The following is a 27029-nucleotide window of genomic DNA, read 5'->3' as shown; positions in this document are numbered from 1 at the left end:
TTCCATTCTTATGTAGATACCAAAAGAAATGAAAGGTGGACCAGGAGAGAGACATGTGTACCAATGTTCACGGTGACGTTAAATTCACAACAGTCAAAAGGTGGACAGGAAACACACGAGGTAATGATCTGTGCATACAAGAGAGCAGCCAGCCATGAAGAGAGCTTCTGATACTGGCTCTGACAGGTGGGGGAACCCTACAGCAATCTCAGTGAAGTCAAGTCAGACACAAAGGATAAATGGTAGATAATCCTACTTAATATATGAAATGTCTACCATGGGCAAATGCACAGAGACCAGATTTTGTTAGTGGTTACCAAGGAATGGGGTCTTATGCACTTTACGTCAGCGCTTTACATCCTTAAAGGGCAGTTTTGTTTGTTACACACCACGATCCCTCCCCAAGGTCCCTTACCTCTCAGGTTCATTTGATGAGCTGGTGTACTACTGGATTCATCCTTGCTCTTGTAACAAGAAATAGAAGTGTCCTTGAAAGTGCACCAGTACTGCTTGTAACCTTTCAGGGTCAGCTTCTTGGGCCTGTGTCAAACAGAATGCAGTAAGAGGTTTCAGTACCTCAGAAGATAAGCTACTGAATAGTACACCTTAAAAAACCCAAGGCCAAGGTTTGCAGGGGCTGCATTCAGTTCTCTCTGGCCAATGCCTTATATTCAATATTGCACTTATTTGATCTGCCGAGGCCTAGTGGCACTGTCGTTTTGTTGGCTGCTAATCGTAAGGCTGGTGGTTCAAACCCAGCAACTGCTTTGTAGGGGAGAAAGATGACTGTCTGCGCCCACTGACACTTACCATTTGAAACCCTACACTGAGTCACTCTGAGCCATAAATGACTCTCTGGTCACTCAGTGTAAAAGAACAACACTCTAGCAGCGTGCACACTCCTATCACAAGGGTACGCTCCAAGTCCGAGTGGATTTTATTGTGTGACACACACACACACCTCCATCATGAAATATCGAGTAATGTGCAATTTAAATCTTACAAACTGTTTACTTCTGGAATTTTCTACATAATACTTTCAACTAATAGAAATCAGGCTAGGGGAAGGGGTCCTGCTGTCCTTTCGGGTGTATCAGGGTCAACTTTCATTACCTGAAGACTTGTGGGCGTGCTGTTTACGTGGCATGATTGCAAGTGGGAGGGGCACGTATGGCCGACCACATACAAGGTGTTTGTGTGTGTATCATCGTGTTTGTAGGAAAGTGTAATTAATAGGATTTTCCCACAAACATTTTGAAGCTTCGAAGGTATTTCAATAGTGACATTGACTTGACACTTTAAGGTCTAATGCAAAAGAAAGTGGAGTCCTCAGGAAAGGTGCAGGAAGATTTTTAAAAAGCTTATTGAGGGAGAGGGAAGCGGGTAGACTAACAGCATCTGAAATCTCCTTATGTCAGAAATGTTACCGGTTTTAATTTCTGTATATTCAGCTACAACGAACGATTTATTCTACCAGGGCTTTTCAACCTTGCCTCGTAGCACAAGTGTTGTACCATCACCTCCTTTCCTCTGCTCCCTCTCTGCGTGGACTGCTTGCTGAAAAGTTTCAATTAGATATATTTGGAACCCAACTTTAATGGCTCATGAGAAAAGGAAGAACATTCAATAGAGTCTGGGGCTCTGAACAAGGCCCCTGGAAGCAACAATGTATTGCTTAGTGCCCTCACTTTAGGGGTCCAGTGAGGAATCTGAAATACTGCTGTATTTCTAGATTGTCAGCATCTCTAGGATAAATCATTTCCTTTTTTTTTAAAACAATTTATTGGGGCTCATACAATTCTTATCACAGTTCACACATATACATACATCAATTGTATAAAGCACATCTGTACAGTCTTTGCCCTAATCATTTTTTCTCCTCTTTTCTTTTTTTACATTTTATTAGGGACTCATACAACTCTTATCACAATCCATACATATACATACATCAATTGCATAAGCACATCTGTACATTCTTTGCCCTAATCATTCTCAAAGCATTTGCTCTCCACTTAAGCCCTTTGCATCAGGTCCTCTTTTTTTTCCCCTCCCTCCCCTTTCCCCCCTCCCTCATGTGCCCTTGGTAATTTATACATCGTTATTTTGTCATATCTTGCCCTATCCGGAGTCTCCCCTCCCCCCCTCCCTGCCGTCCCTCCCCCAGGGAAGAGGTCACATGTGGATCCTTGTAATCAGTTCCCTCTTTCCAACCCACTCACCCTCCACTCTCCAAATCTTTTCCTTTTTTTTGGATAAATTTTTTCTTAAAAATATCGATAGAACAACCTAATTAGTAATGTAATCTGGTAAAGGGAGATAATTTTCAAATTAATTTTAGTATTTATCTAATTCAGTAATATTTTCTAGATAAGCTACATTCAATTCATGGGAACAAGACTGTATAATGCTTATTACTCACTAACACTTGGTCTCCCTTCTTCTATACTTACTTGAAAACTTTAATGTAGTCAGCAAGTTCAGGAATGGAAGTGATGTCACCCTAGAAAGAGAAAAGAAAAATTTGATAAATCTGGGGTGGCCAAAGTTTCACAACAAAGCTACCTCTCTCTTTCACTACCCACCTCAAGCCAAAGTAGCACCTCATACAACCCACAGGATGATGGTGTCACTTCGAATCTAGTCAAAACTGGGGCAAGTTCCCAATGACAATGTTGAGCGTTATAGCCAGCTGTGGTGGTGCTGTGGGCCAATCACTGGACTGCTGAGGTCGGTGAGTCAATCCCACCTGCCACTCCTCACAAGAAGGGAGGGGCTGTAAAGACTGATAGCCTTGGAAACGCTACTGAGCAGTTTTACTCTGTCCTATGGGGCTGCTTAAGTCAGTCTATCAGACAGCAAAAGATCGGGATCTGGCTTTGAACCTCCCTGAACTTAGGCGTTTCATTAGCGGTAACTTATCCCTAAACTATAAAAGCGAACCTAACATTAATCCATGTCCCAAAATTCATTTACGGTTCCCACAATGGCTTTAAATTTTCCCATGCATACATACTCTCCTACAACTTGTTCTGTGCAGGGTGTCAGAACAAGGATCTTTACTGAACTTTCCTGGATAAAAAATGTCTGATAGATCACCAAAGCATTAAAAATTCCCCCCCACCCCCCCTTAGGAGACCTAGCATACACAGGGACAGGCACTGAATCTAAATGCTCAGACAATGCTTGGACACGACCGACCCCATTAATAGGCAAAAAGATTTACCCTACCAGAATTGTTGATGTTTTCCCCCCTTCCAAAGTAATCTCCAGGTCTGAAAGGGCAGCGTCAACTTCATCAACTTCTTTGTCACTGTTGTTCACGTGGTTCTCTGACGTCATGACTGACAGCTTATTGATATGATACTGAAACCAGAATGCCCTTTCATTACAAAATGCTAACTGAATGCTTTTCACTACCTACTTTGAAAAGACGTATACGTACCTATGAGCTACAACAGGAAAGTCAAGTGTTCAGCACTAAGTCAGGCTAGTGTCTCGGGTCTTGGGGCATTATTGGTCTGAGAAGCCTTAGAATTGGAGTAGACGGACACTTCTCCATGACCAGAGATTTTAGATGGTTTTGTCCGTCTCCCTCATCCCCGCCTCCATTACAACATATTCCCTGTACCTCAAACAGGACCTACTATCAGTGAATACTGACTGACAAATAGCATGTGCATAAGGTCTTCGTGGAAATGGTTAGCTTTGTCATCTTACATAACTCCTCAAAGTTATTACGATCATGTCGAAAGGTACAGTTCCACTTCCTCTCACCCTCAGTTCAAGCGGAAGGCCAGAAGGAGAGCGTTACACTGTAAGAATGGGTAAAGATGATGTTTAATGTGTGAACACACACAGTAAAGGCTTCCAAGTTTGTGGAGAAACAGAATCCAAAGAGAATGTGATTGATTTCCCCAGTGAAACCCAGAGATAGACATTTCTGAGGAGAGCCCTGGGATGCTGCCGACAGCTAATGCATTCAGCTGCTAACCGGAAGGCTGGTTCTATTTTAGAGCATTTAGATCGGAGCCCACACAGACTCATTTGGGAAGAAAAGTCCAGTAATCTACTTCCAAAAATTCAGCCACTGAAAACTGGAGAACAGTTCTACACGAGTCAGCACACTCAGGTACCTTTCAATGCACTAAGTAACACGCAAAATTCCTGAAGTATTCATTCACTAAGTACAATTTAACCATGGAAGCATCGGTTAACTAATCTGAGGCCACATAAGTATCTTCTCCATTTTAGGATTTACTGAATTCAGGAGCAATCTTTGGTTATACTTCAGTTGAGACAAAATGAAGTCCTCACAGTGGTAAGAACATCTATATTCACAGATCATGGAGAACGAGGTGGGCTGGGGCCCTCAGTGGCCCCAAGCTTCAAAGAACAATATATTAAGAATCATATGAGTGGGTTAAAAATCAGATACCTAGATTTACCTCTAGTATTTGATTCAGCAAGTCCAGGGTGCCCACGACAGCCTGCCTTTTTATTAAGTGATTCTCAGTGCCTTAGGTGATTGATGCAAAAGACGCTGAGTGCATACTTTGGACCTAAATGTTTTAAAAACATGACTAATGCATCCACTTTTTAATTTATAGCCTTCTCACTCTGAACTATTTTTCTTTTCATCATTATTTTACCTAGATTTCTTTTATAGGAAGACCCAGAAGCTTCAAGGGAAGACAGTTTTGTCTTAAATAGAAAATACTAGGCGTTTCCCATCTTACTTCCAAACAGTTTGCTGGTATTGGATGGCTCACTATAGTCTTCAGGTCAGTCTTAGGGACACCATACAACTCAGGAATTCATCACCTTAAAGTTCTCTCGGTGGTGTGCTTAAATTAACTGAGGTGTGTCTACTGCACTAAAATGAAATGCCCACTGGTAGGGAGGTTGCCACAGACGTTTCTTTGAAAACACCGTGATGTAGAACTCCAATGTATTATTTCTGAGCACCTACTATTTGCCAGGCATTGTTGGCTTAAAAAAATTAAAAGAAATATAATAAAAGCTCTGATCTTTAATGTATGTATTTTACATGTAACATTTTCCTGATAGAGGCCAGCAATTATGCTAAGTAGGAAAGAAAGAGCCTAACAGTCTTAAAGCACAAGATGGAGGGCAGTGGCTCCCCAAACGGGCGCACACAGGGGGAGGACTGAGAGCAGACAGTAGCTCCTCTGTTGTCCACTGGGCTGCGTTGCGTTGGGACTGCTGCAACAGCCCTACCACCCTTCCCCGACCCGCCACCCGGGTCTTAGTGGAGGGCATGATGCAACTCTGGGACACACGTCTCAATGCTGGGAGGACTGATGGAATCTTTAGACTCAATTATACAGGACGTAGGGTAGGGCTCTACACATCCGAGACTGCAGCGTCCCCCAAAACACAGGCTGTGAATATCCCAGAAGTTGGAGAAAAATTAAATAATTGATTATCCCACTCCCTTTTTAATCCAGTCTCTAGAAAAATGAGAGATCAAACAAATGCACCTGTCCACAAAGATTTCCTTGCCGGTGCTGCTGCTTGCTCACCATCAAGGAGAAGCCTGCAGTTCTCACGCTCTCTGAGAGACTTCCGGCAGTTGAAACTCACTGGCTGCTCTGCCAAGTCGGCTTCCTTTAAGATTTCAAACTCGCTGCCATTGAGTTAATTTCAACTGTTAGGTGACCCTATAGACAGTGGTTCTCACCCTTCCCAATGCCGTGACCCTTTCACACAGTTCCTCCTGCTGTGGTGACCCCCAACAATAAGCTTATTTTTGTTGCTACTTCATAACTGTTATTTTGCTACTGCGATGAATCGGGCGACCCCTGTGAAAGGGTTGTTCGACTCCCAAAGGGGTCGTGATGTACAGGTTGAGAGCGCTGCTCTAGGACAACATACACCTGTCCCTGTAGGTTTCTGAGACTGTATGGCAGTAGAAAGCCTGCATTTCTCCAGCAGAGCGGCTGCTGGCTTTGAACTGCTGACTAAATGAGTAACCACTAGGAAATCTATGGAACAGTTCTCTGTCCTTTAGGGTCAATTTGATTTGGAATCAACTCAACAGTAGTGATAAGTACACACAGTCCAAATTTAACAAGCAATGTCATCATTCTGAAGTGGGGGTTAGGGTGGGGGTGGATAAGGATCACATTTGGGAAAATAACAATTTAATCTAAGGGAAAACGGTAGTAGCTTCTTTTATTGACTTTATGAGAATAAAATATAGGAAAGTAACAGTTCTAAGTATCTCCTCAACTCACTTTTGTCTATATAGAAATACTGTATCAAAAACCGACTGAGATTACAACTTAAAAATATAGTCCCATACCATCCCTATGCCCCCAAATCCCATTTGCCAATGTTCTCACCTACCTGCAAAGCTGCAAACATCATCATTTCTTCTTCGGTGCATTCAATCTCTTCTAGGAGAATAGCCCATTTACCTTGCTCATAAAGCTGATTGATTCGGATTGCATCATACTGCGGGGGACGGGGAGAGAGAGTTTTATTTTAGTATTGTTAGCATTAGAAATTCTGAATTACCAAAGAGTTGACACCAAGGGCTCAAGTAGAAAGCAAACGTTTTGAGAATGATGGAAACAAATATACAAATGTGCTGGACACATGGATGTATGTGTGGATTGTGATAAGAGTTGGATGAACCCCCAGTAAAATGATTCAAAACAAAACAAAACAAATTTACAATTACCTATATTTAAAGTTTGACCAGAAAAACTTAGTAAATAAAACTCCCAAGAAAAAAATTTAAATACCATCAAATACTCATACAAGAGTTCTCTAAGATTTCCTTAAATATTACCTGCATCTAATTTCTTTTTTAATTCAAAGTGAGATTAAGATGGGTCTCTACTCACATGGATCAAGAGGGTTAGAAAATATGTGGCTAATTTCTCCCACGAGCAAGTTAACGCCTTCCTTTGATACAAGACCAGAAGAGCTGGAAAGGGTCCGGCTACCAATATGGAAGCTTGGGGCCACAGGTTCTACTCTGGGAGGAAATGGAGGAGCTCATATTCTAAGAGACGCGGTTCTATGGAGCCATGGATGAACCTGCACAATTAAACTTCAGACCAAAGTACCTCCTCAAGTCGGCTTAACTCAGTCTGCAGTGAGTGGTTTGGTTTTGAAAGAACCACACGAGGTCAAATCGGCATCAGCAGCTCCGACCCCGCAGAGCACGGTGCGCTGGCTGTCCAATACGCAGAAAACACACCGCCAAACTGTGTTCGGCTGTGTATATCCTCAACAAAGGAGTTTCTAGGGGTATAATCTTTATATTTTAAACCCTTTAACATAAAAACCCTTGATATTAATAGGGGAAGAACTTTTATTTTTCCACAGTATCATTATTTCAAGCATCACCCTAAAATGATGTAAAACTAGAAGGTGAAACAATTATGTCAGGCAACACGCTCACTGTGGAGAAGCATACACAACGCGGAAGTAGCTGTTATTTTAAACATCCAAAATACAATGTACATTCAACTCCATGGAAAATAATTATTTATTAGGAGATAACAGTAGTGTCTTAAATATTTTGTCAACACCCTAAGAAAGCATTTCCAGTAACTCCCCCAAAATGTAACTTGCTCCAATAGTCTCCTTCATCACGCGACTACAACAGGGTAGGACGTTGCCTTAAAGTAGAAAATTAGATGCTCACAGTGCTACTGTGCAAATTTTACTTGCACAAAAATGTAGTTACATAATAAAAGATGGAGAGTTATCTAAGCTCGATAAAAAAAGGCTCTAACTCTCAGTGCCAAGTGTCTGTTTCGTTTTCTTTGGGAGCAGGGAGTTTCAGGTCTCTTGCAAATTCCAATCTTATCCAAAAAGCAAAGCACAGATGGATGCCAATCACCTGACAGGGAAAACTCAGGCCAGACGAGGTTTACCTATTACACAGAAATGTAAACCTTACAAAGGACTATTTAAAAACTTCAAATAAATAGCTTTTGGTTTATAATAAACATCTGAAAGTTTCAGGAAATTCTTCTATTAAAGTGTATTTGAAGATGTGAAAGCAAAACAAAAACTTAGCTATAGTAATTCTGTACTATCAAATTAGAATCCTTTAAAATACCAAAAACGGGGGTTGGGGGTGGGGTGGACTTACACAAATTACAAGTACCTTTTTCTTTAAAGCTTTGTGTTTTTAATGTAATTCAATATTGACATATAAAAACCATTCTTTACCCCACCAACTTCTAAAAATAAAACCAAGCAAAGAAAAGCCCCTCTAAACCCTCGGTACCTTTGGATTCAAATCAAAAAAGCTGTAATACTTGAATCGGAGCAGCAAGGCCTCGTTCTCCTTCACGTCTTGTTCCAGGAGAGATCTCGACGAATCAAGCCACCTGGCCAAACACATGCAGTGGAAGAGAGTTAAATATTTCTATTTCTAGTCAGGTAAGTTCTTCACACATGCCTGCGTTTGAACACTTACCCTTGGTTGATTTTTGCTTTATCAAGAAGAGCTTGAGGCTTGAACATTTTGGCCAAGATTTCTGGCGATGTGATTGGCTGACTGACGGCAAGTATACCAGGATTGCCTTCGGACAAAGCACTGTCACCAAACCAAGCAGAAGTTGGTGACAAGGGGCTTCCATCGTGAGCATCGTAAGTGGGGGTCATTGTTTTACTATAGAGTCCTGGGCTTGAATATATGCTTCCTAATAAGTAACAATAAAAACAGGTAGTGAGTATGAAGCACAGAGCCTCCTCAATATAAACGCTCTAATGACAGAAAGCTCACTGTGAAGCACAAGCTTCACTCTGTAAAGAAAACTTAGTACATTATTTGATCTGTCTTAAAAATACGTGAAATTAACTTTAATTCTACTTACATAGCCCTAGGACATGTAATAAACAGAATATAAATTAGAAAAGAACAGAGTTGGTACAAATTCAGGGGTGCGGGCAAAATCAGTTCAAGAGAATTAGAAGGTAAGTTAAAGATACAGAAGCAGACAAACACGTTTTTGGCTTTAATTGTGGCGAGGCTCACCTTTCAGAGGGCCAATGTAAAGAACATCAGTGCCTACAGGAGAGAAAGGAATTCAGAAGGTAAAGGAAAGGCAACAATAGAGGACAGAAACAAACGGAGGAAAATGAAAAGAAGTATGGGAAAAGAAAAAAGATGCTTCCTAATTGGGAATCACAAACTGAAGTACATGAAGTGAATTTAAGGCTAAACAATCTCATGAGCTACTTTTGTCTAATTCACAAGAATCATGCTGGGCTCTAGTCTCTCCATGAAACTGAACACTCACATGACCTAAGAGAACAGTCTGGCTTTCTCAGTATGCACCTAACTTGGTTTCAAAAGATTTATAAATTAAGTACTCAGACAAATGGTAGATAAAATTTGTTCTAGAAATTGGTTAGCAAAGGTATACTTTATAATTAAACTCGCCAATACAGGGATATTCTTATTTTCAGATTCCTCAGAATTAGTGCTAGACAAATTAAGTAAAATTCTGTTGAATTATTTAACTGATGGTACAGTCACATTCATTTAATTACAACTAAATGAGATCAATTCAGAGACTTTTTAAAAAGTGAAAAATTATGTACAGGCACCTCCCTTAGCAGTGTTGACTATATTTTGTCTTTGAGTCATAATTAATATATATATATATATGTATAAATAGAATCTACTCCCTCCCTTACCCAATCTAGAAACATGCTTAAGAATCCCTTCTTCCTCTCTGGCTTCTTTCCCTCCTAATGCTGTAACAGAACAAATGGTCTGTGGAACATGGCAATTAACCTTGGAGACCTATGTAGCTGTCACAGCCTAAGTCTAGAAAAGAAGGTAATGACCTCTTGCTGACCATGCAGCATCTGATTTGATACCTATAGCATTCACCATGGTCACGAAAACAACTTGTAGAATGTAAGCACTGTTAAATAAGCAACAAGTTGTGAACTCTCCTTGTTTGGTATTAAGAAATCAAAATACTTAAATATTTTGTTTAAGACTGAAAAATATCAGCCTAGTTTCAGGTTACATATTACATTTGTACAATCCCTTTGTGAAAAGGTTATTTGAATAAACAAAGTCATTAAAGGGGCTGAAAACATGTTAGATTAGTTGGGCAAAGATTCTGGATTAAATAGAGTATACATGTAAATTTGGGAAATCATTAACTTCTATAATGTATAATTTTCTAATTGCTTATTTCACAGATAAAGTTTCAAACAATTATTTGTTTAGCATTTGTTAATATTAAAATGTGTCAATAAACATGTTTGCACTATTTCCCAATTCTAGCAGTATTTGCTGGGTCAGCAAGTATGTGAATTTTAAATTTATTTCAAATCTTAGTTCACTAATAATCCTGGCAGAATAGTTCACTGATTTCTGTTCAGATTTGTTTTAAATTGGGCAAACAACTAAAGTAGGGGTAAGATGAAGTAGAATGTAGTCAGTAATAAAAGATTTCTGGACTACAGGCAAAGATAACCAAGAGATCTAAAAGGGACAAATTAGGAGTTGCTTCTTTCAGCAAAGTGGCAGGATAAAAGATCAACATGCAAAATTCAGTTGAGATACATTCCACTTGGGTAATAATGGCACCGATAAAACCAGAACAAAAAGGCCATAAAGGCCTTTGGGGAGAGTGGAACTCTTCTGGGATACCAGGGCGGCAGAATGGTATAACCCCTGTGGTAAATGGTGTGATGCTTCCTTAAAAGGCCAGACAGAGAAATCCCATACAGTCAGCAAGTCCATTCCCGAGTGTATGTTCTAAGAAAACAAGAGTGAGTAAAACACAGTCATGTGACACAGCTTCGTTATTCACATCGGATAAGACCACAGAAGGGGAGATCAAAAAGGTGGCACCCTTCACAATAGTCAAACACAAACTGAAATATCTAGGAAATATACTTGACTAAAAGAACAAAATATATGGGGAAAACTACAGAACACTGTTACAAGAAAACAAGAGCGACCTCAACAAATGGAAGGATATCCCATGCTCGTGGATTGGAAGACTCAACATAATCAAGATGTCAGTTCTGTCAAAGGTACTTTATAAGTTTAATGCAACCCCAATGCAATTACCCTCATCTTCAAAGAAGATGGAAAAACAGATTATCAACTTCATATGGAGAAAGAAGCAGCCCAGAATTAGCAGAGAACTCCTCAAGAAGGACACAGTGGGAGGGCTTGCTTTACCTGACTTTGGCACATACTATACAGCCAGTTGTTAAAACACCTGTAAACATTGAAAGATTTCACCAAGAGTAATAAGAGAGTCCATGGACTGGGAAAACATCTTTAGCAATGACACATCAGATAAAGGCCTTATTACTAAAATCTACAAAACTCTGCTAGCTTCTAAAAAGAAAAAAACTAATCCGCCACTTGAGAGGTGGGCAAAGGACCTGAACAGAAGTGTCACAGGGGCAGATCCAAATGGCCAACAAACATATGAGAAAATGTTCCCAATCTTTAGCCATAATAGAAATGCAAATTAAAACAAGAATGAGTTACCAGCTAACACCCTCAAAGGTAGCCCAATTCAAAAAAATCAGAAAGCAACAAGTGTTGGAGGGGCTGTGGGGAGACAGGAACTCTCATCCACTGCTGGTGGACCTGTAAGTATGTACAGCCACTATGGAAATCAATCTGGCGATATCTAAAATAGATGGAAATCGAGTTACCATACGACCCGGCCATCCCCCTACTGGGCAAATACCCAGAAGAGGCAAGGAACAAACCAAGTCCAGACATCTGTGCTCCAATGTTCATTGTGGCACAGTTCACAATTGCAAGGAGTTGGAAGCAACCCAAATTTCCATCAACTGATGATTGTATTAAAAAACTGTGGTATGGGGGAACTGAATACAGGGATCCACATGTGACCTCCTCCCTGGGAGAGGGACGGCAGAGAAGGGAAACTCCGGATAGAGCAAGATATGACAAAATAATGATGTTTAAATTACCAAGGGCACATGAGGGAGGGGGGAGCGGGGAGGGAGGGGAAAAAAAAGAGGACCTGATGCAAAGGGCTTAAGTGGAGAGCAAATGCTTTGAGAATGATTGGGGCGGGGAATGTATGGATGTGCTTTATACAATTGATGTATGTATATGTTTGGATTGTGATAAGAGTTGTATGAGTCCCTAATAAAATGTAAAAAAAGAAAAGGGAAAAGAAAGAAAGCGATTAGGGCAAAGAATGTATGGATGTGCTTTATACAATTGATGTATATATATGTATGGACTGTGATAAGAGTTGTATGAGCCCCTAATAAAACGTTTAAAAAAAAAACTGTGGTATATAGAAATAATGGAGTACTATGCATTGCTAAAAAGCAGTGATGACCGTATGAAACACATCGCTGCATGGGAAGAACTGGAGGAAATCATGCTAAACGAAGTAAGTCAAGCGCAAAAGGACAAGTACAAATATGAGACAGCTTCAAATTTTATGGAATTAAAAGATAATAACTTTTTTGAATCCTCATATATACACCCATGTTCATTGTAAAACTACTCACAATAGCAGAAAGATGGACTCAACCGAAGTGTCCAAACTATGGTGCATCCATAGTAGAATACTATACAGCAATAAAAAAAACCTGTGAAAATCTCACAACAGATGAATCTAGGACATTATGCTAAATAAGTAATACAAAAAGACAATATATGAGACAACTATAAAAAATCAAATATTTAATGGTTATTGGGGATGGAATGGAAGAGGAGAAAAAAAAATCACTAATTAGGTAATAGACATGTATTAGTAGATGGAGTGGAGAGGGAGGGGGAAAATGAGCAGCAGATATTAAGGGCTCAAGTAGAAGACAAATGTTTTGAGAATGATAATGGCAAAAAATGTACATATGTTTTGACACAATGGATTTATGTATGGATTGTGATAAGAATTGTATGAAACCCCAATAAAATGATTTTAAAAAATGGGGAGGTCAGCACAACATAATCAAGGCAAAGGAAGACATGGGGCATGCGTAAAAAGCACCATCAGTAATAAGCCATAATCTACAAGTGTATACATAGGCATAGGATGGCATATACAAGTTTGGCAGAAGATATTTCTAAGAAGGGACTGGGGCCTTAAAAACTTGATAGTGGCCATCCAAGATATAACCAATAAAGAGAAAAACAAGACATGAAATAAAGTCTCACAACCTTGAGACCAAAAGAACTAGGTGGTTGCCTGGTTACCACTACCAACTGTTCTGACGGGGATCACACATTAGGTGGACCTGGACAGAGTGGGAGAAGAATGTACAAGGAAGCTCAAGCCCATAAAAAGACCAGACTTATTCGTGGAACCTGTGTGGGCTTTAAGACTGGAGGGCCAACAAACTGGACGAACGGAAAGGGGAATCCAGGGAGGAGATGCAGAGCGGGGACTGCAACCAATATCACGGAATAGATTAGTTTATGCATTACTGCATAGGCTCTAAAACATAAACATGACTCAGCCCCCAGAGCTCCTATAAAGATTTAGTCTTAGGAACCATACTCTTTCCTATAGAGACACTCTGAGTCATAACCACATCAAGGGCAGTGGGTTCGCGCCTGAAATTTTACACGTGGTGGATGTTCATGACAGAGTGGCTTGAAAAAAGATGCCATGGCTAGCTTTCTAATTATAAAGAAGACACGGGCACTCAGCTCACTTAGTCAAAGTCTTACCTGACCCAGGAGTGGAAAGGGGACCCTCTAATTCAAGTGCCTCGTCTTCAGACTGGTCATCGAGTTTTTTCTTTTTTTTCTTTGTTGGGTCTCTGGGTTTTTTCAAAAGAGAAAGCTCTTCCGGATGTCTGATATCTGGTAAGATTTTAAAAAGCTTATTTTATTAGAGCATAGGGAAAGTAAACACCTTTATATATTTGGTAAATCTATCGGTCTGTTTTGAGATAATCTAGAATTTCCTTGTGTTTGTCCTTGTGTTTCATAAGGCACTGATGCTATGAAACGATAATGGCTGGCTGGTACAAGGGGAAAAAAATCTATTAAATTACTCTAGTTTATCTATAGTTTTTACACACACACAAGAAAAATACTTTTGCATTAGACCAGACTGTTTGAAATTTAAAAGATGATAATATTAAGTGTTTGTAAAGACATTCCCAGTTGGGAGGAGTGTAAAGTGGCAAAAAAGAAACAGACAAAAACCCAAACCCAACCTGACAGTTTCTTAAAAAGCTAAACATCTAATGACCATATTAACCAGCTATTTATTACTAAGTATTTATAAGATGTTTATAATCCTTTTACTAAAAAAGCCAACCCACAAGCAACCCAAATATATAAGCAAAATGTTATATTTCCTTTTCCCCCCCAAATGTTGTATTTTCATAGCAACGGAACACTGGTCATACAATGGAACACTGTTGTTAGTTGCCATCAATACCGAGTCATGGTAACAACTGGTAACAACCATAGGTATAACAGAACAAAACACCGTCTGGTCCTACGCTAACTTCTAGCATTAAATCATTATCTTGCTGTGATCCCTAATATATTTATTGGCTAAGTTTTTAGAATTAGATCACGAGGTTACTGTGTTCTTTGTATTCGATGCTACTGAAACTCAGAACGACGACAGAATGAAAACACTGCTCAGGTCAGCATCATCCTCACCATCCTTGCTGTGTTTGGGCTCATTCTTGCGGCTAGTGGAAATCCATCTCAGTGAGGGCCCTTTCTTTTTCACTGACCGTCTTGTCTTCTTCAGGGACTGCATGAGACTTCCGTTTTCCCTAAGGAAACTTTCCCTTCTATACTTTTCCCAAGACAGGTTAGTTCATTCTTCTGGCAATTCATGATCAAGTCCATGTTCTTTTCAATGCTGAAATTCAAATGGATCAATTCTCCTGAGGTCTTTCTCATTCACCGTGCAGCTTTCTCATGCACGAGAGGAGAACAAAGACCATGGCTTGGGTCAGTGGGCAGCAATGCAACTGATTTTGCTGTTGTTTCCATGGGTGTTGATTGTAGATACAAGTAAAATAAAACCTTGTCAACTTCACTCTTTCTCCCATTTATCACAATGTTGCCGACTGGTCCAGTTGTGAGCACTTTCATTTTTGTGTTGGGTTTGGAATCCATAAAGAAGCTTGTACTCTCTGATATTCATGAGGAAGTGCTTCAAGTCATCCTGGCTTTCAGGAGGCAAGGTTACGTTTTCTCAATATCTGTGAATGAGTCTTCCTCCAGTACTGATGCCAACTATTTCTTCCTATCATTCAGTATCTTGTATTATTAGCTCAGCACGCAAATTGAGTAGGTGACACACACTTTTCCTGATTTTAAGGCACAAAGTATCCCTTTTTGCTGTTTGAACAACCACCTCTTAATCTTTATACAGGCACGGAGGTTCCTCAGGAACACATGTAGTAAGTGTTCTGGAATTGTCATTCTGAATGTTGTCCACGGTCAAATGCCTTTGTATGGCCAACAAGACAAAAGCAAGTATCTTTCTGACACTCTGCTTTCTCAAGATCCCTCTAACACCAGCAACGATAGAACCGTTCTTCTAGGGTCTTAGTCAGGGAGCTCTGTGGAAACCTGGAGACCCTGCGGGCAGTTTCCAGCATCACAGAAACACACAAGCCACCATAATATGATAAGACTGATAGTTAATGGTGGAATAGAATACCATTCATCAGTAAAAAATAACAAATTACTGATACATGCAGCAATAGGATGAGTCTCATAATTTTTACACTAAAAGAAGCCCTAGGAGTATATACTATAAATCCATGCAGATAAAGTTACAGAAAATGTTCCACCTGTAGACAAAAAGCAGGCCAATGGTTATTATTCAGAGTGATGAAAGTAAATACTTAATATCCCAATTGAAGTTACTTTCACAGATTTAAACATTTGTCAGAACTTATCAAACTGCTCTTTAAGAGGGTATAACCTATGAATCATAAAGTACATCACAGTAAAGCTGATTAAACAAATAGAGTGGAAGGAAAGAGGTCCAAGAAAAAGGAGCAGAAAGCAGTCTTGCACACCACAATGCTGACAGCACTACATTGTGTATCACACTGTGAACAAAATGCAAATCACTGCTAAAAGACTACAACAAAATCTGACTTGTGGCAATTTGTACCTTCAAAAGGCCACACTAACTACTAGACTCAAGCAGTCATGTAACTCAAAAGTTAAACTAACCGTAAGGGTCGGAACCTAGGACCAACCCTGGCTTAGTGCTGGGAGCTGATGAGCCAGAATGAAAGGAAGTCGCGAGGACCAATCAGCTGATCCAAGTGCCAGCTCCACTACTAGCTAGCTGGGTTAAACTCAGGGCTACTTATTCAGCCTATCTGCAGATTAGTAACCAGGCATAACACACGTGTAAAACATAGGTTTTAGGTAGTAATTTTTAATTAAAATATAATAATGGTAGAAATTGAAAAAATTAGCAGTCTTTCTAAAGTCTCTTTTTGCAAAGTAAAATATAAGCGATCACTTTAGTAACTGAATAATATACACCATGCAAAAATAATTTAACCATTCTTGTATATGAAAGAATAAAGACGTCAACTTATATATTTATTTTCTCAGTAAACTTTGTTTCAATGGGTCTCAAAATTCTGTGACAAATTTTTGGTCAAATTGTTTTCCATTTAAAAAGTACTGATTTTAAAAACTGGTAATTTCAAACTGCTGCCCAAAAAAGAAACAGGTGGTCCACAGACATTCTTTCCTTCTGAAAGTTTCACGGTGCACTGTCGTCATCAACCGGACTTTCTTTATTCAACTCTGACGGCCAATAGAGACAGACGGGTCTGAGCCCGCTCTCCCATCCCTGCACTGCCTAAGACTGGGGTGGCAGGTGTGATGGGTTACATGCATTTAGCCTTCTGGGCAGATTTGGTGACCTTGCCAGGTCCAGCAGCCTTCTTGTCCACTGCCTTGACGACACCCAGAGCACCTGTCGGTCTGTGTCTCAGACAGCAAAACGACCTGTAGGAGGAGAGCCAGAGCAGCTCTCCACCCGCACGGGCTCGCCGGGTACCAGGGCAACAGTGGCAGCATCGCCAGACTGCAAGAATCGGGGGCCGTCTTCCAAGTTCTTGCCAGAACAGCGATCCTTCTTCTCTTTGAGCTCAGCAAACTTGCAAGCGATGCGGGCAGTGTGGCAATGCAGCACAGGTCTGGCCTGGACGGCTCAGGATGATCGCCCGAGCAGTGCAGCCAGCTGCTTCCATCGGTGGGCCATTTTTGCTGTCACCAGCCACGCTGCCACGGCGAGCATCTTTGACAGAGATGTTCCTGACACGGAAGCCTCCAGTGTCCCCAGGCAGAGCTTCACTCAAAGCTTCATTTCAACAGCGCTTCACTTCAGCGGTAACGTTGACAGGAGCAAAGGTGACCACCATACCGGGTTTCAGAACCACATTTCCACTCTGCCCACAGGGACCGGGCCGAGACCACCAATCTTGTAGGCGTCCTGGAGAGGCAGGCGCAGGGGCTTGTCAGCAGGGTGAGCTGGTGGCACATGCAATCCAGTGCTTCAAACAGTGGAGTTCCACTGGCACGGCCTCCTTAACGGGTAACCTTCCACCCCCTGAACCAAGGCATATTAGCACTTGGTTCCAGCATGTTGTCACCATTCCAACCAGAAATTGGCAGAGATGCTACTGTGTCAGGGTTGTAGCCAATTTCCTTAATGTAGGTGCTGACTTCTTAATGATTTCCTCCTATCTCTTGTGGCTCCAGGGTGGCTCTCTGGAATCCATTTTGTCAGTACCAACAATGAGCTGTTTCACACCCAATGAGTAAGCCAGAAGGGCAAGCTAACAGGTCTGCCCATTCTTGGAGAGACCAGCTTCAAATTCACCAATACCATGAGGACAGCACAGTCAGCCTGCGATGTCCCTGTGACCATGTTTTTAATGAAGTCTCTGTGTCGGGGCAGCGATGATTGTCACACAGCACTTGCTGGTCTCAAGTTTCCACAGGGAGGTAGCAAAGGTAATGCCACGCTCCCGTTCGGCTTTCCGCTTACCCAAGACCCAGGCAGACTTGAACGAGTCCTTCCCCAACTCAGCAGCTTCTTGAATTTTTCGAGAGTTCTTTTGTCGATCCCACCACATTTGTAGATCAGGTGACCAGTTGTGGTGGACTTGCCAGAATCAACGTGTCCAGTGACAATGATGTTGATATGGGTCTTTTCCTTTCCCATTTTGGCTTGGATTTCTGCAACGGTTTTCACCGACACCTATATTCTGGCGGCAAACCCGCTGCGAAAAAGCGACATTAACTTATTTATCAACAACAGTAAGTAACTCGAAGGATTTGACACCAAAGCACTATTATAATTATGTAGATTGTATAATTACGTAGATTGAGAAACCAGGAGAGAAAAAAACCCCACAAATTTTTGAGTCATATATATAATTAATAGAACTGAATTATTCCCTAGACTATTTTTTAAAGGTCTAAGATTTAATCTGCTAAGTGAATTGTTAGTTACATGTTCTATTCTCAGTGTCCCTTCAGTTTTAAATGTCACAGAGCCACATTTGGGAGAATAGTAAATCATGAGAAAATTCTGTGAAAAGTAGCCATACTGCTTCAGCATTGACTCTCCCAGAATGGTGGTAGTGATCACTTTTTACCCATTCACCCCCCCAAAGCAACGGTTCTTAGCAGTGGGTTTTGACCCCTTTGGGGTACAACGACCCTTTCACAGGGGTCGTCTAAGACCATCAGAAAACACACATTTTTGATGGTTTTAGGAACCGAGACACCGCTCCTCTGTCAGTCTCCGGGCGGGTCCGCCCACATGCACATACGCCCACACATGAGTACCCGGCCTGAAGACTGTTACCCATGCTTCAAGACAAAATTTCATTTATTTGTAATTAGAAATACATATTTCACAATATAGAATTATAAATTATTTTTGTGATTAATCACTATGCTTTAATTATGTTCAATTTGTAACAATGAAAATACATCCTGCGTATCCGATATTTACAATATGATTCATAACAGTAGCAAAGTTAGTTATGAAGTAGCAATGAAAATAATTTTATGGTTAGGGGGTCACCACAACATAAGGAACAGTATGAAAGGGTCGCGGCATGAGGAAGGTTGAGAACCACTGCCCTAAAGTAAATCATATGCACAGTGAAATATTTCAGTATAAACTCAAAAAACCAAACTCCCTGCTGCAATTGAGTTGCCTCCAGCTCACAGTGACCTTATGAAAGAAACCCTGTGTATTTCTGAGGAGCTAAGTCTTTATGGAGTAGAAAATCCGGCCTTTCTCCCTGCAGTGGCTGGTGGGTTCAAACTGCTGTTAGTAGCTCAACTCGTAACCCGAGGGCTCCTTTAAAAAAGTATGGAAGATGTATCACTTTGGTACAGCAAAATGTGATAAAGAAACTGAACTAGATGGTACCTGGCTATCAAAGAACAGCATCTGTGTACAGCAGGGCGAGGTAAGAGGAAGCTAATATCAAGGAGTACAAGAAAGAAGAAAATGTTTTGAAACTGATGTGGTACCTATTGTACAACACTTCTTGTTATGACTGAACTAGTGCATAGTATGTCTGGATTATGTCCTAATAAAATGGTTTAGGGGAGAAGTATGGAAGAACATAAAGATTGAACTACATCTGAGAACTATTACATGCTTCTGCAATAACTTACCAGTCCTGTTTAGTTCAAGAAAGGAAGGCAGCCATTCATAATTCTAAACAGACCTCCCAAATACATCTGGTATTAACCCCTCCCCCAAATAGCTTGAGAATCACCTCATTACTTGATTCATACTTTTGAGATTTTTTTGTCCTGAAGTCATTTCCTGTCCAGCCTACACTCCAGCTATTAATATAACTACAACAGCGAATACTGATAACTACTTTTGCGTTAGTCATAAGTACATTAAGTAGTTCTTAGATATGCCCATGAGAATTGCTTGTGAAATTTAAGATAAAAAACATTACATGCTTCCCACCTTCAGACAGTAGCGCAGGGCCTCAAGAAGCTTGTTAAATAAAAGCTCTACAGAATTGCTTTCAGTTTCTCCTTGAGAAATAGCAGCTTAGGAAAGGTGACAGAGCACACAGCAGAATTATGCCTTATTTCTGTAATGTTACGTAGTTTCATACTGCAAATGGGTAGCCACTGGTTGTACAAGAAGCCTGTGAATAAACCGTTTTCCTTAAAACAATAACAAAAAAAGCAAAGTAAAATAAACCTAGCAGGTTTTAACTCTCTATTGCTTTGAAAAATAATTTCCAAAATCTGTCCCCTTAATGTGTAAGACTGGTGAAAGGAACAGGAAAGGCAAAGGAGACTAGGAATACAAAGAGAACACATTTTAAAAACAGTTTGGCAGCTTGAGAGTGAAACACATATGCCTACCAGATGATCTAGACATTTTACCCCGCGGGAATTACCTAACAGTCCCAGCGGGGAGATGGTGTGGTGTGAACTTCTAGCTCAACAGAAGTAGTGGAAACATAAAGATGTGAGAAGATCAAGATATGACATGGCTCTGGCATTTCTACCTGGGTAGGTAGAACCTTGTCCTGATGTGGAGAAAAATGACTGGGGAGGGAGGGCACAGAAATTCAGGGAGAGCTTGGTTCTGAATGTTTCCAGTTTCAAATTCCTGTGAATGAGATGGTTGTTATTACAAATAATACTACAGTGAGTATGACGATGGCTTTCTAAGAGCAGTGGGCCTCAGTCTGTCCGTGAGGAACCCTCTGGGGGTCAAACGACCAACCCTTACACAGGGGTTCCCCAAGTAGCAAAATGACAGTTATGAAGTAGCAGCGAAAATAACGTTATGGTTGGGGGTCATGACATGAGGAACTGTATGAAAGGGTGGTGGCATTAGGAAGGTGGAGAGCCCTTCGGCTAGAGGTAAATTGAGGATAAATTAAGAGTCTCAATCAAAATGGGGCAGCACAGATATGCTTTATCCTCCTGCCTTAAGAAATAAGAGAGGAAAAGGGAAAGGAAGGCTTCAACCAGAAAACAAGAAGTACCTGAGCGGCGCACAGAGAGAGCATGACCCTGGGTTGTGTCTGCTAGCCCAGTACCTGGAAGGCAGCCTGAAAGGGGTGGGGGGGTGGGGGGGCGCACGAGTGGAGCTGGGCTTTGCTGAGTTGAAAGAATCTAAGCTCTGAGTTCAGAGACCACGTGTGTCCGGAACAGGAGAGAAAGGTGCTCTGGCGAGGTGTAGTGGCATCCTTTGATTCTGACCGACTCCTGATCTGTCGAACACGCGAGAGAACAAACACCGCGCCTAGGGATCGGTTTGTCCCCATCGGGAACCAGAGCATCTAAAGAACACTTACAACCTAATAATGTGACAAAACACTCAGTTAAAAGGAGGAAGAAAAGTTATTTGAACAGACATTTCCCCGAAGAAGAAACATGGTTGGTAAGTGAGTACCTGAAAAGATGCTCAACATCACCGCCACTAGGGTGGCCTACTGAACCAGAGGCTACATCACGACATACTTCCTGGAAAAGCTATGCGCTCAGGACTCTCAGTGACTGCTCGTCGGAGTGCAAAATGGCACAACCACTTTGGAAAGCAATCTGGCTACTTCATATAAGCATCCACTTACCTTTATGACCCAGCAATCCCACACATCAGTTATGTATCTAAGAAATACTATGCTTACAGCAAGTGAATGGTCTGTGAGTGAATGATCAAAGATGCTTTTAATCAAAACAGCCCAAACTGGAAAAGACCCAATGTCCTTCAACTGGTGAATTATTATTAGTACTTTGAAAAGGTGGTATACCTGTACCTAAGGAGGTATAGTGGCTACACACTGGGCAAGGAAGGTTTGAAACCACCAGGTAGCCAGTTCTTAAAGACGAGGCTTTCTAATCTTGGAAAGAGTTAGTCTTTGGTCCATGGTAGCAACAATGAAACATACAACTTTCCTCTACTTCTCAAATGCTTCCTCCCCCACCCCACCATCATGATCCCAATTCTACCTTACAAATCTGGCTACACCGGAGGATGTACACTGGTACAGATAGGAACTGGAAACGCAGGGAATCCAGGGCGGATGATCCCTTCGGGACCAGTGATGAGAGTGGTGATACCAGGAGGGTGGGGTGGAAAGGGGGAACAGATTACAAGGATCTACATATAACCCCCTCCCTGGGGGACAGACAACAGAAAAGTGGGTGAGGGGAGACATCGGACCAAATAACAATTTATAAATTACCAAGGGTTCCTAAGGGAAAGAGGAGTTGGGGGGGGGGGGCGATGAGGAGGTGATACCAATGGCTCAAGTAGAAAGCAAATGTTTTGAGAATGATGATGGCAACAAATGTATAAATGTGCTTGCCACAATGGATGGATGTATGGATTGTGATGAGAATTGTATGAGCCCCCAATAAAATGATACAAAGCAAGCCTTGGAAACTCACAGGAGCAGTTCCACTCTGGTCCCTGGTCCCTCTAAAGTCACTACGAATCAGCATCAGCTCGGTGGCAGGGAGTTTGTTTGTATTTTATATTCATACCCATCTAAGAGACTGCTACTCAGCAATTGCAGGGGCAGCGAATTACTTAATGTGGCTCTTCGAGCCAAGTCTCTAACTCCCACCAAATGACCTTTCCCTACCTGGGTCTGTTAAGAAGCAGGGATTCACCTGTCACTAAACAGGATTAGGAATTGTTGATAGGATTATACCACCCGGCTGTGTATAAAATGAGCTCCCTGAGAGGCAGGAGCAGGTGTCTTCTTACCAGGAAGAGCCAGGAATGGAACATGTCCTCAGTCCTAAGATCCCTGTGACTCAAGACAGCTATACCATCCGAGCAGCAGCAGGACTAGGAACTTCTCAACCCACAGGGCAGGTAGAGTGCTTCTGTGCAAGAGGCTAGCTTGTGGAGTGGGCTGCCCCTGGGCGCTTAAATGGGGAAGCTGGACTTTGCTGACCCAAGGAAGTGAAAGCCAAGTGCCTTTGGGCTGAGGATCCCTGTGAAGTGGTATACTCGCCTTGGGCAATTATTAGCAGACCTGAAGGAACTTTGTAACATGTTCTGATGGACTGACCACTGCTATCAGAATGCTGAGCAATTCTCACTGACATTACAACTTGATAACGTCCTTAATAAACCTTTCAATACTGAATTTTGTCTCTGAGCTCTTGTGTAGCCACTGCAATAGATATTACAACTTAGAAGTCAAGGAAAGAAGCAGAATGCAAATAAAGACAACACAGCAACAAAATTAAGTGAATGGACACACACAATATTGGATGCATGTCAGAAGCATTCTAGCTAAACGCAGCCATACATTAAAGGCTATGTCCTATATGATTCCATTTCTGTAATGCATTATAACCCATTTAGCAAAGCAAAACTAGAGTATTAGAAGGCAAGTGGCTGCCAGGGGAAACAGTACCTTGCACAGAGGCGAGAGAGCATGTTTCACGGTGACCGAATTGTCCTATATATCACGAACCTGGCTATAGTTAATGATTGAATATACACTTGTCAAAATTCACTGAATTCTATCAAAACCATTTTTCCTTAACCTGCTTGCAGGTAATTGCGAGTGTGACTCGGGGTAAATTTTAACTGTCAAAAGCGGTAACCCCGAGCCACGCTCAGGAGGGATTACACTACAGAGAAGTCCCTTAACCTCCCTGGCGGTCTAATCATGTCAGTAATTTTGTACCCAAAGCAGTACATTGTTTTGCATAAAATTTGTTGTTTTATATTGTAGGCCTGTAATTCTTTTTTTAAATTATTTTTTAAGGCCTGTAATTCTTAAGAAATTACTCATTTTAATCTCTCTAGTAGACATTCCAAGTATGATAAACTTTAATACACAAAACCATAAATTATAATATAAAAACAATGTAATTTTTTCAATAAAGTAATCAATGTATTGCTCAATTCTGTGAGTAATTCTAAGTCACTGTCGCTGTCATTTATCTGGTCTAAAACTCCTTTTGTGCTAAAGTGACACTTTTTTGATGCCACAAAAAAATTTCCAGGCAAATATTTTCTAAATGACAGTAAAAGGGCAGGCAGGGCACTGCAGACTGATCTAGGGACAAATCCAAGGTGATTTGCTTTGATACAATGTAATTAATGCTCACAGGTCACACTGTCTCACTGTTTGTGTGTGGGTCTATGTCTCTTTTAGACTTGCAGTTTTGAATTTCCCGCCCAGTGCCGCCCCCTTGCGGCGACACTGCACGCAGAGAGCGGAATGGAAAGGAAGACATATCACGATGCGATCACAGGGGAGGACACCACTGGACCCGGGAGCAGTTAAGCTTTTAGTAAACGGAACAAAATAGAAGTAAAATTAAAAGACATTTTATTAAGCCCCTGGATAATTTCATGCTAAACTTTACAGAACCTTTACTCATTTTGATTAACTAGATATTTAAGAGCGGAGCTGAGGGGTTACTTATTAAACATGCTATTCAGCCATTTGCCAATTCTCTGTCCCTTTGCTTGCCTCTAGGCTAAGGAAAGGGAATAAGTAAAAGTTAAGTATCTATGTTCTCCCAGTCTCCCTTGTGGCTAAGGATGACAGTGTGCTCCAAGGTGAGCCAATAAGATGTGAGGAGAGTTTTGGAATAAGTTTTCTTTTACTGATAAAAACACAGGTGTGAAAAGACCCCCCCTCTCCCCCGCTCCTCTGCCTCCTAAATTCCATTATCTTTCAATTCCATTTTCTCCCCAACCCTTTGAAGCCCTGGCTTATGCCTGAGAGCTAAGAGCTATTTACAAACAGAGGTCCTGCCAACATGCTGAGTGGGGAACTAAAGGATGAAAAGAAACACAACCGAGCAATTAGCTGAATTACTATAACCACTTCTTGCCAGACTCTCACATAACTTCTTGTTCTGTGAACAAGCCCAAATTAAACCAGCTAAATATGGATCTCTGTAACCAAATACACTGCTAATTAAGAGCTACAGACATGGGGCGAGAACTAGTTTAAGAAGAAAGTACCCCAGAACATTAAGCAGTTTTTAATTTAAGACAAAGTTTATCCTTTAGGAGTAGAGAAAAAGTAAATATACAAAAAATGATATGTGATTCTCCACTTACCATATTTATTCAAAAACTAATCTTTACTGCTAATTGAAAAACTCTTTGTACTAAAATCTTATATACATTTCTAAATAAAATTATTTTTCAAATTTTTCTTTAAAAAACAAACTGAGCTTCAGTTAATGAGTCCCATTCCACTATTTTGTTTCTCTACTGCTACCGAATAGTCTTCATAAGAGGAAGGGAAGACTGCTAACGAACCCGTGCAGATCTAACACCACTACTTGGAAGAACCACAGCAGGACCGTGCCTTAGGCGCATGGATGGTGAGACTTTGTCACATATGCCTGGGACGTGTTTTGTGCATGGAAGGACCAGTCTCTGGAGGACATTATGCTTGGTAGAGGGTCAATGAAAAAGACAAAGACCCATTTCAGCAATCGTATCATGGAGGTGAGCACACAATGCTGATTTTTTGTTCTTTGATGCCTGATAACTGATCCCTTCGGCACCTCATGATCACACAGGCTGGTGTGCTTCTTCCATGGGGGCTTTGTTGCTTCTGAGCTAGATGGCCGCTTATTTAGCCTCAAGCCTTTAAGACCCCAGATGCTGTATCTTTTGATAGCCTGGCACCATCAGCTTTCTTCACTACAATGGATGTACAAATGTGCTTTAAATAATTGATGTATGTATGGATTGTGATAAGAGTTGTATGAACCCCTAATAAAACAATTTAAAAAGAGAGACAAAGATCCTGAATGAGATGGATTCACACTGGCTGCAACAATGGGCTTAAAAAGCAACAAATGTTGAGCACAGTGCAGGACCAGGCAGTATTTGTCTGCAGAGTGGCTGTGAGCTGGACTCACCTACGTCCCACTAGAAGAAAGATCCAAATAAATGTGGTGCTCTGTGAAGGCGTGCGTTGGCTTATGTCTGGTGACATGCAAGGAGTCTGTGAAGGAGTGCGTTGGCTTGTGTCGGGCCGTTATCTGCAAGATCAGCAGTTTGAGCTGACCAGCTGTTCTCCGAGAGACAGATGAGGAGATGTGTTCCTGTACAGATGGACAGCTTCAATAACGCCATGGGGCCATGCTACTGCACCCTAGGTCACTAAGAGTTACAGGTAATGATTATAAAGGCAGAAAATGTTTCTTTATAATATTCTGTACTACCTGTCAGTTAAACTTGGGGAGAAAAAAATTGTTTGTAAAGCTTGCAATGCCAGACACATGACACTTAAAAGAATCTAGCTTGCTTTGCCAACAAATGTGTTTCTTTCAAAAGGAGAAACGGAAAAAGGAAATTTCCGCTAAAATCTCATTTAATCACTACATAGAAGCATTTTTAAATGTTTTATAAAATAGAACCAAAATAATTTTTACCAAAAACAAACAACTGATGTGGCTCACACTAAATTCTACCCCAACTGAAGAACAATTAGTTCTTCCATCACGGCCCTGCTCGATACTGGCCCTCAGAAGGGAACAGAGGAGATATGGGGGCTATAGCGAAGTGTGGTGAGGAAATTAAATGGTGCCTAACTATCTGATAAAACAGCAGCTGGGGTCTTCAAGGTTCGTCTCCCAAAAAGTCGCCATGGAAGAAGCACACCATCATCAGTAACGGAAGGATTGTAAATGATATAATCCGAAATAGAAGGAGGGATTAGTATCAGAGCCTAAATTGTGGCAGTCCAGTTTCCAGAAGACAACAGATGTCAGCGGGAGCCCAAGAATCATTTGTGGAAACCACATAGGAACCGTGACTCTGGTGAATTCCCTCTAGGCCCAACTGTGGGATGGGAGGAAGGGGTTCCTAAACAGATGGTACGGGGAGATGAGTGCGGAAGACCAAACACATAAATCTGACTTAAAGAGTTAAAACTTGGCCGGTTGACCCCTCCCCTCTGATGCATGCTGGACACGATCTGGTTTTCAACATTTCCTGTTTTTGTTTGTTTGTGTTAGGGTGTACCTCAGAGGTGCCACGTCA

The 27029-nt window shown here is 41.2% G+C and overlaps 1 protein-coding gene across 1 annotated transcript in view; it reads right to left on the bottom strand.

Moving 5' to 3' along the window:
* FERMT2 (FERM domain containing kindlin 2) overlaps positions 1–27029 on the bottom strand; it is an 88993-nt gene that overhangs the window by 13607 nt on the left and 48357 nt on the right. The window contains exons 4-10 of the mRNA XM_075531642.1: positions 13694–13828; positions 8465–8690; positions 8273–8375; positions 6370–6477; positions 3229–3363; positions 2451–2500; positions 416–540 (exon numbers count right to left, since the gene is read on the bottom strand). Of these exons, the coding sequence (XP_075387757.1) occupies positions 416–540; positions 2451–2500; positions 3229–3363; positions 6370–6477; positions 8273–8375; positions 8465–8690; positions 13694–13828 (882 nt within the window). The remainder of the gene's footprint in view (positions 1–415; positions 541–2450; positions 2501–3228; positions 3364–6369; positions 6478–8272; positions 8376–8464; positions 8691–13693; positions 13829–27029) is intronic.

Source organism: Tenrec ecaudatus, chromosome 14 (genome assembly GCF_050624435.1).
Source record: "Tenrec ecaudatus isolate mTenEca1 chromosome 14, mTenEca1.hap1, whole genome shotgun sequence".
In the NCBI taxonomy this organism is placed as follows: Eukaryota; Metazoa; Chordata; class Mammalia; order Afrosoricida; family Tenrecidae; genus Tenrec; species Tenrec ecaudatus.
This window is presented reverse-complemented; position numbering and strand designations above follow the sequence as displayed.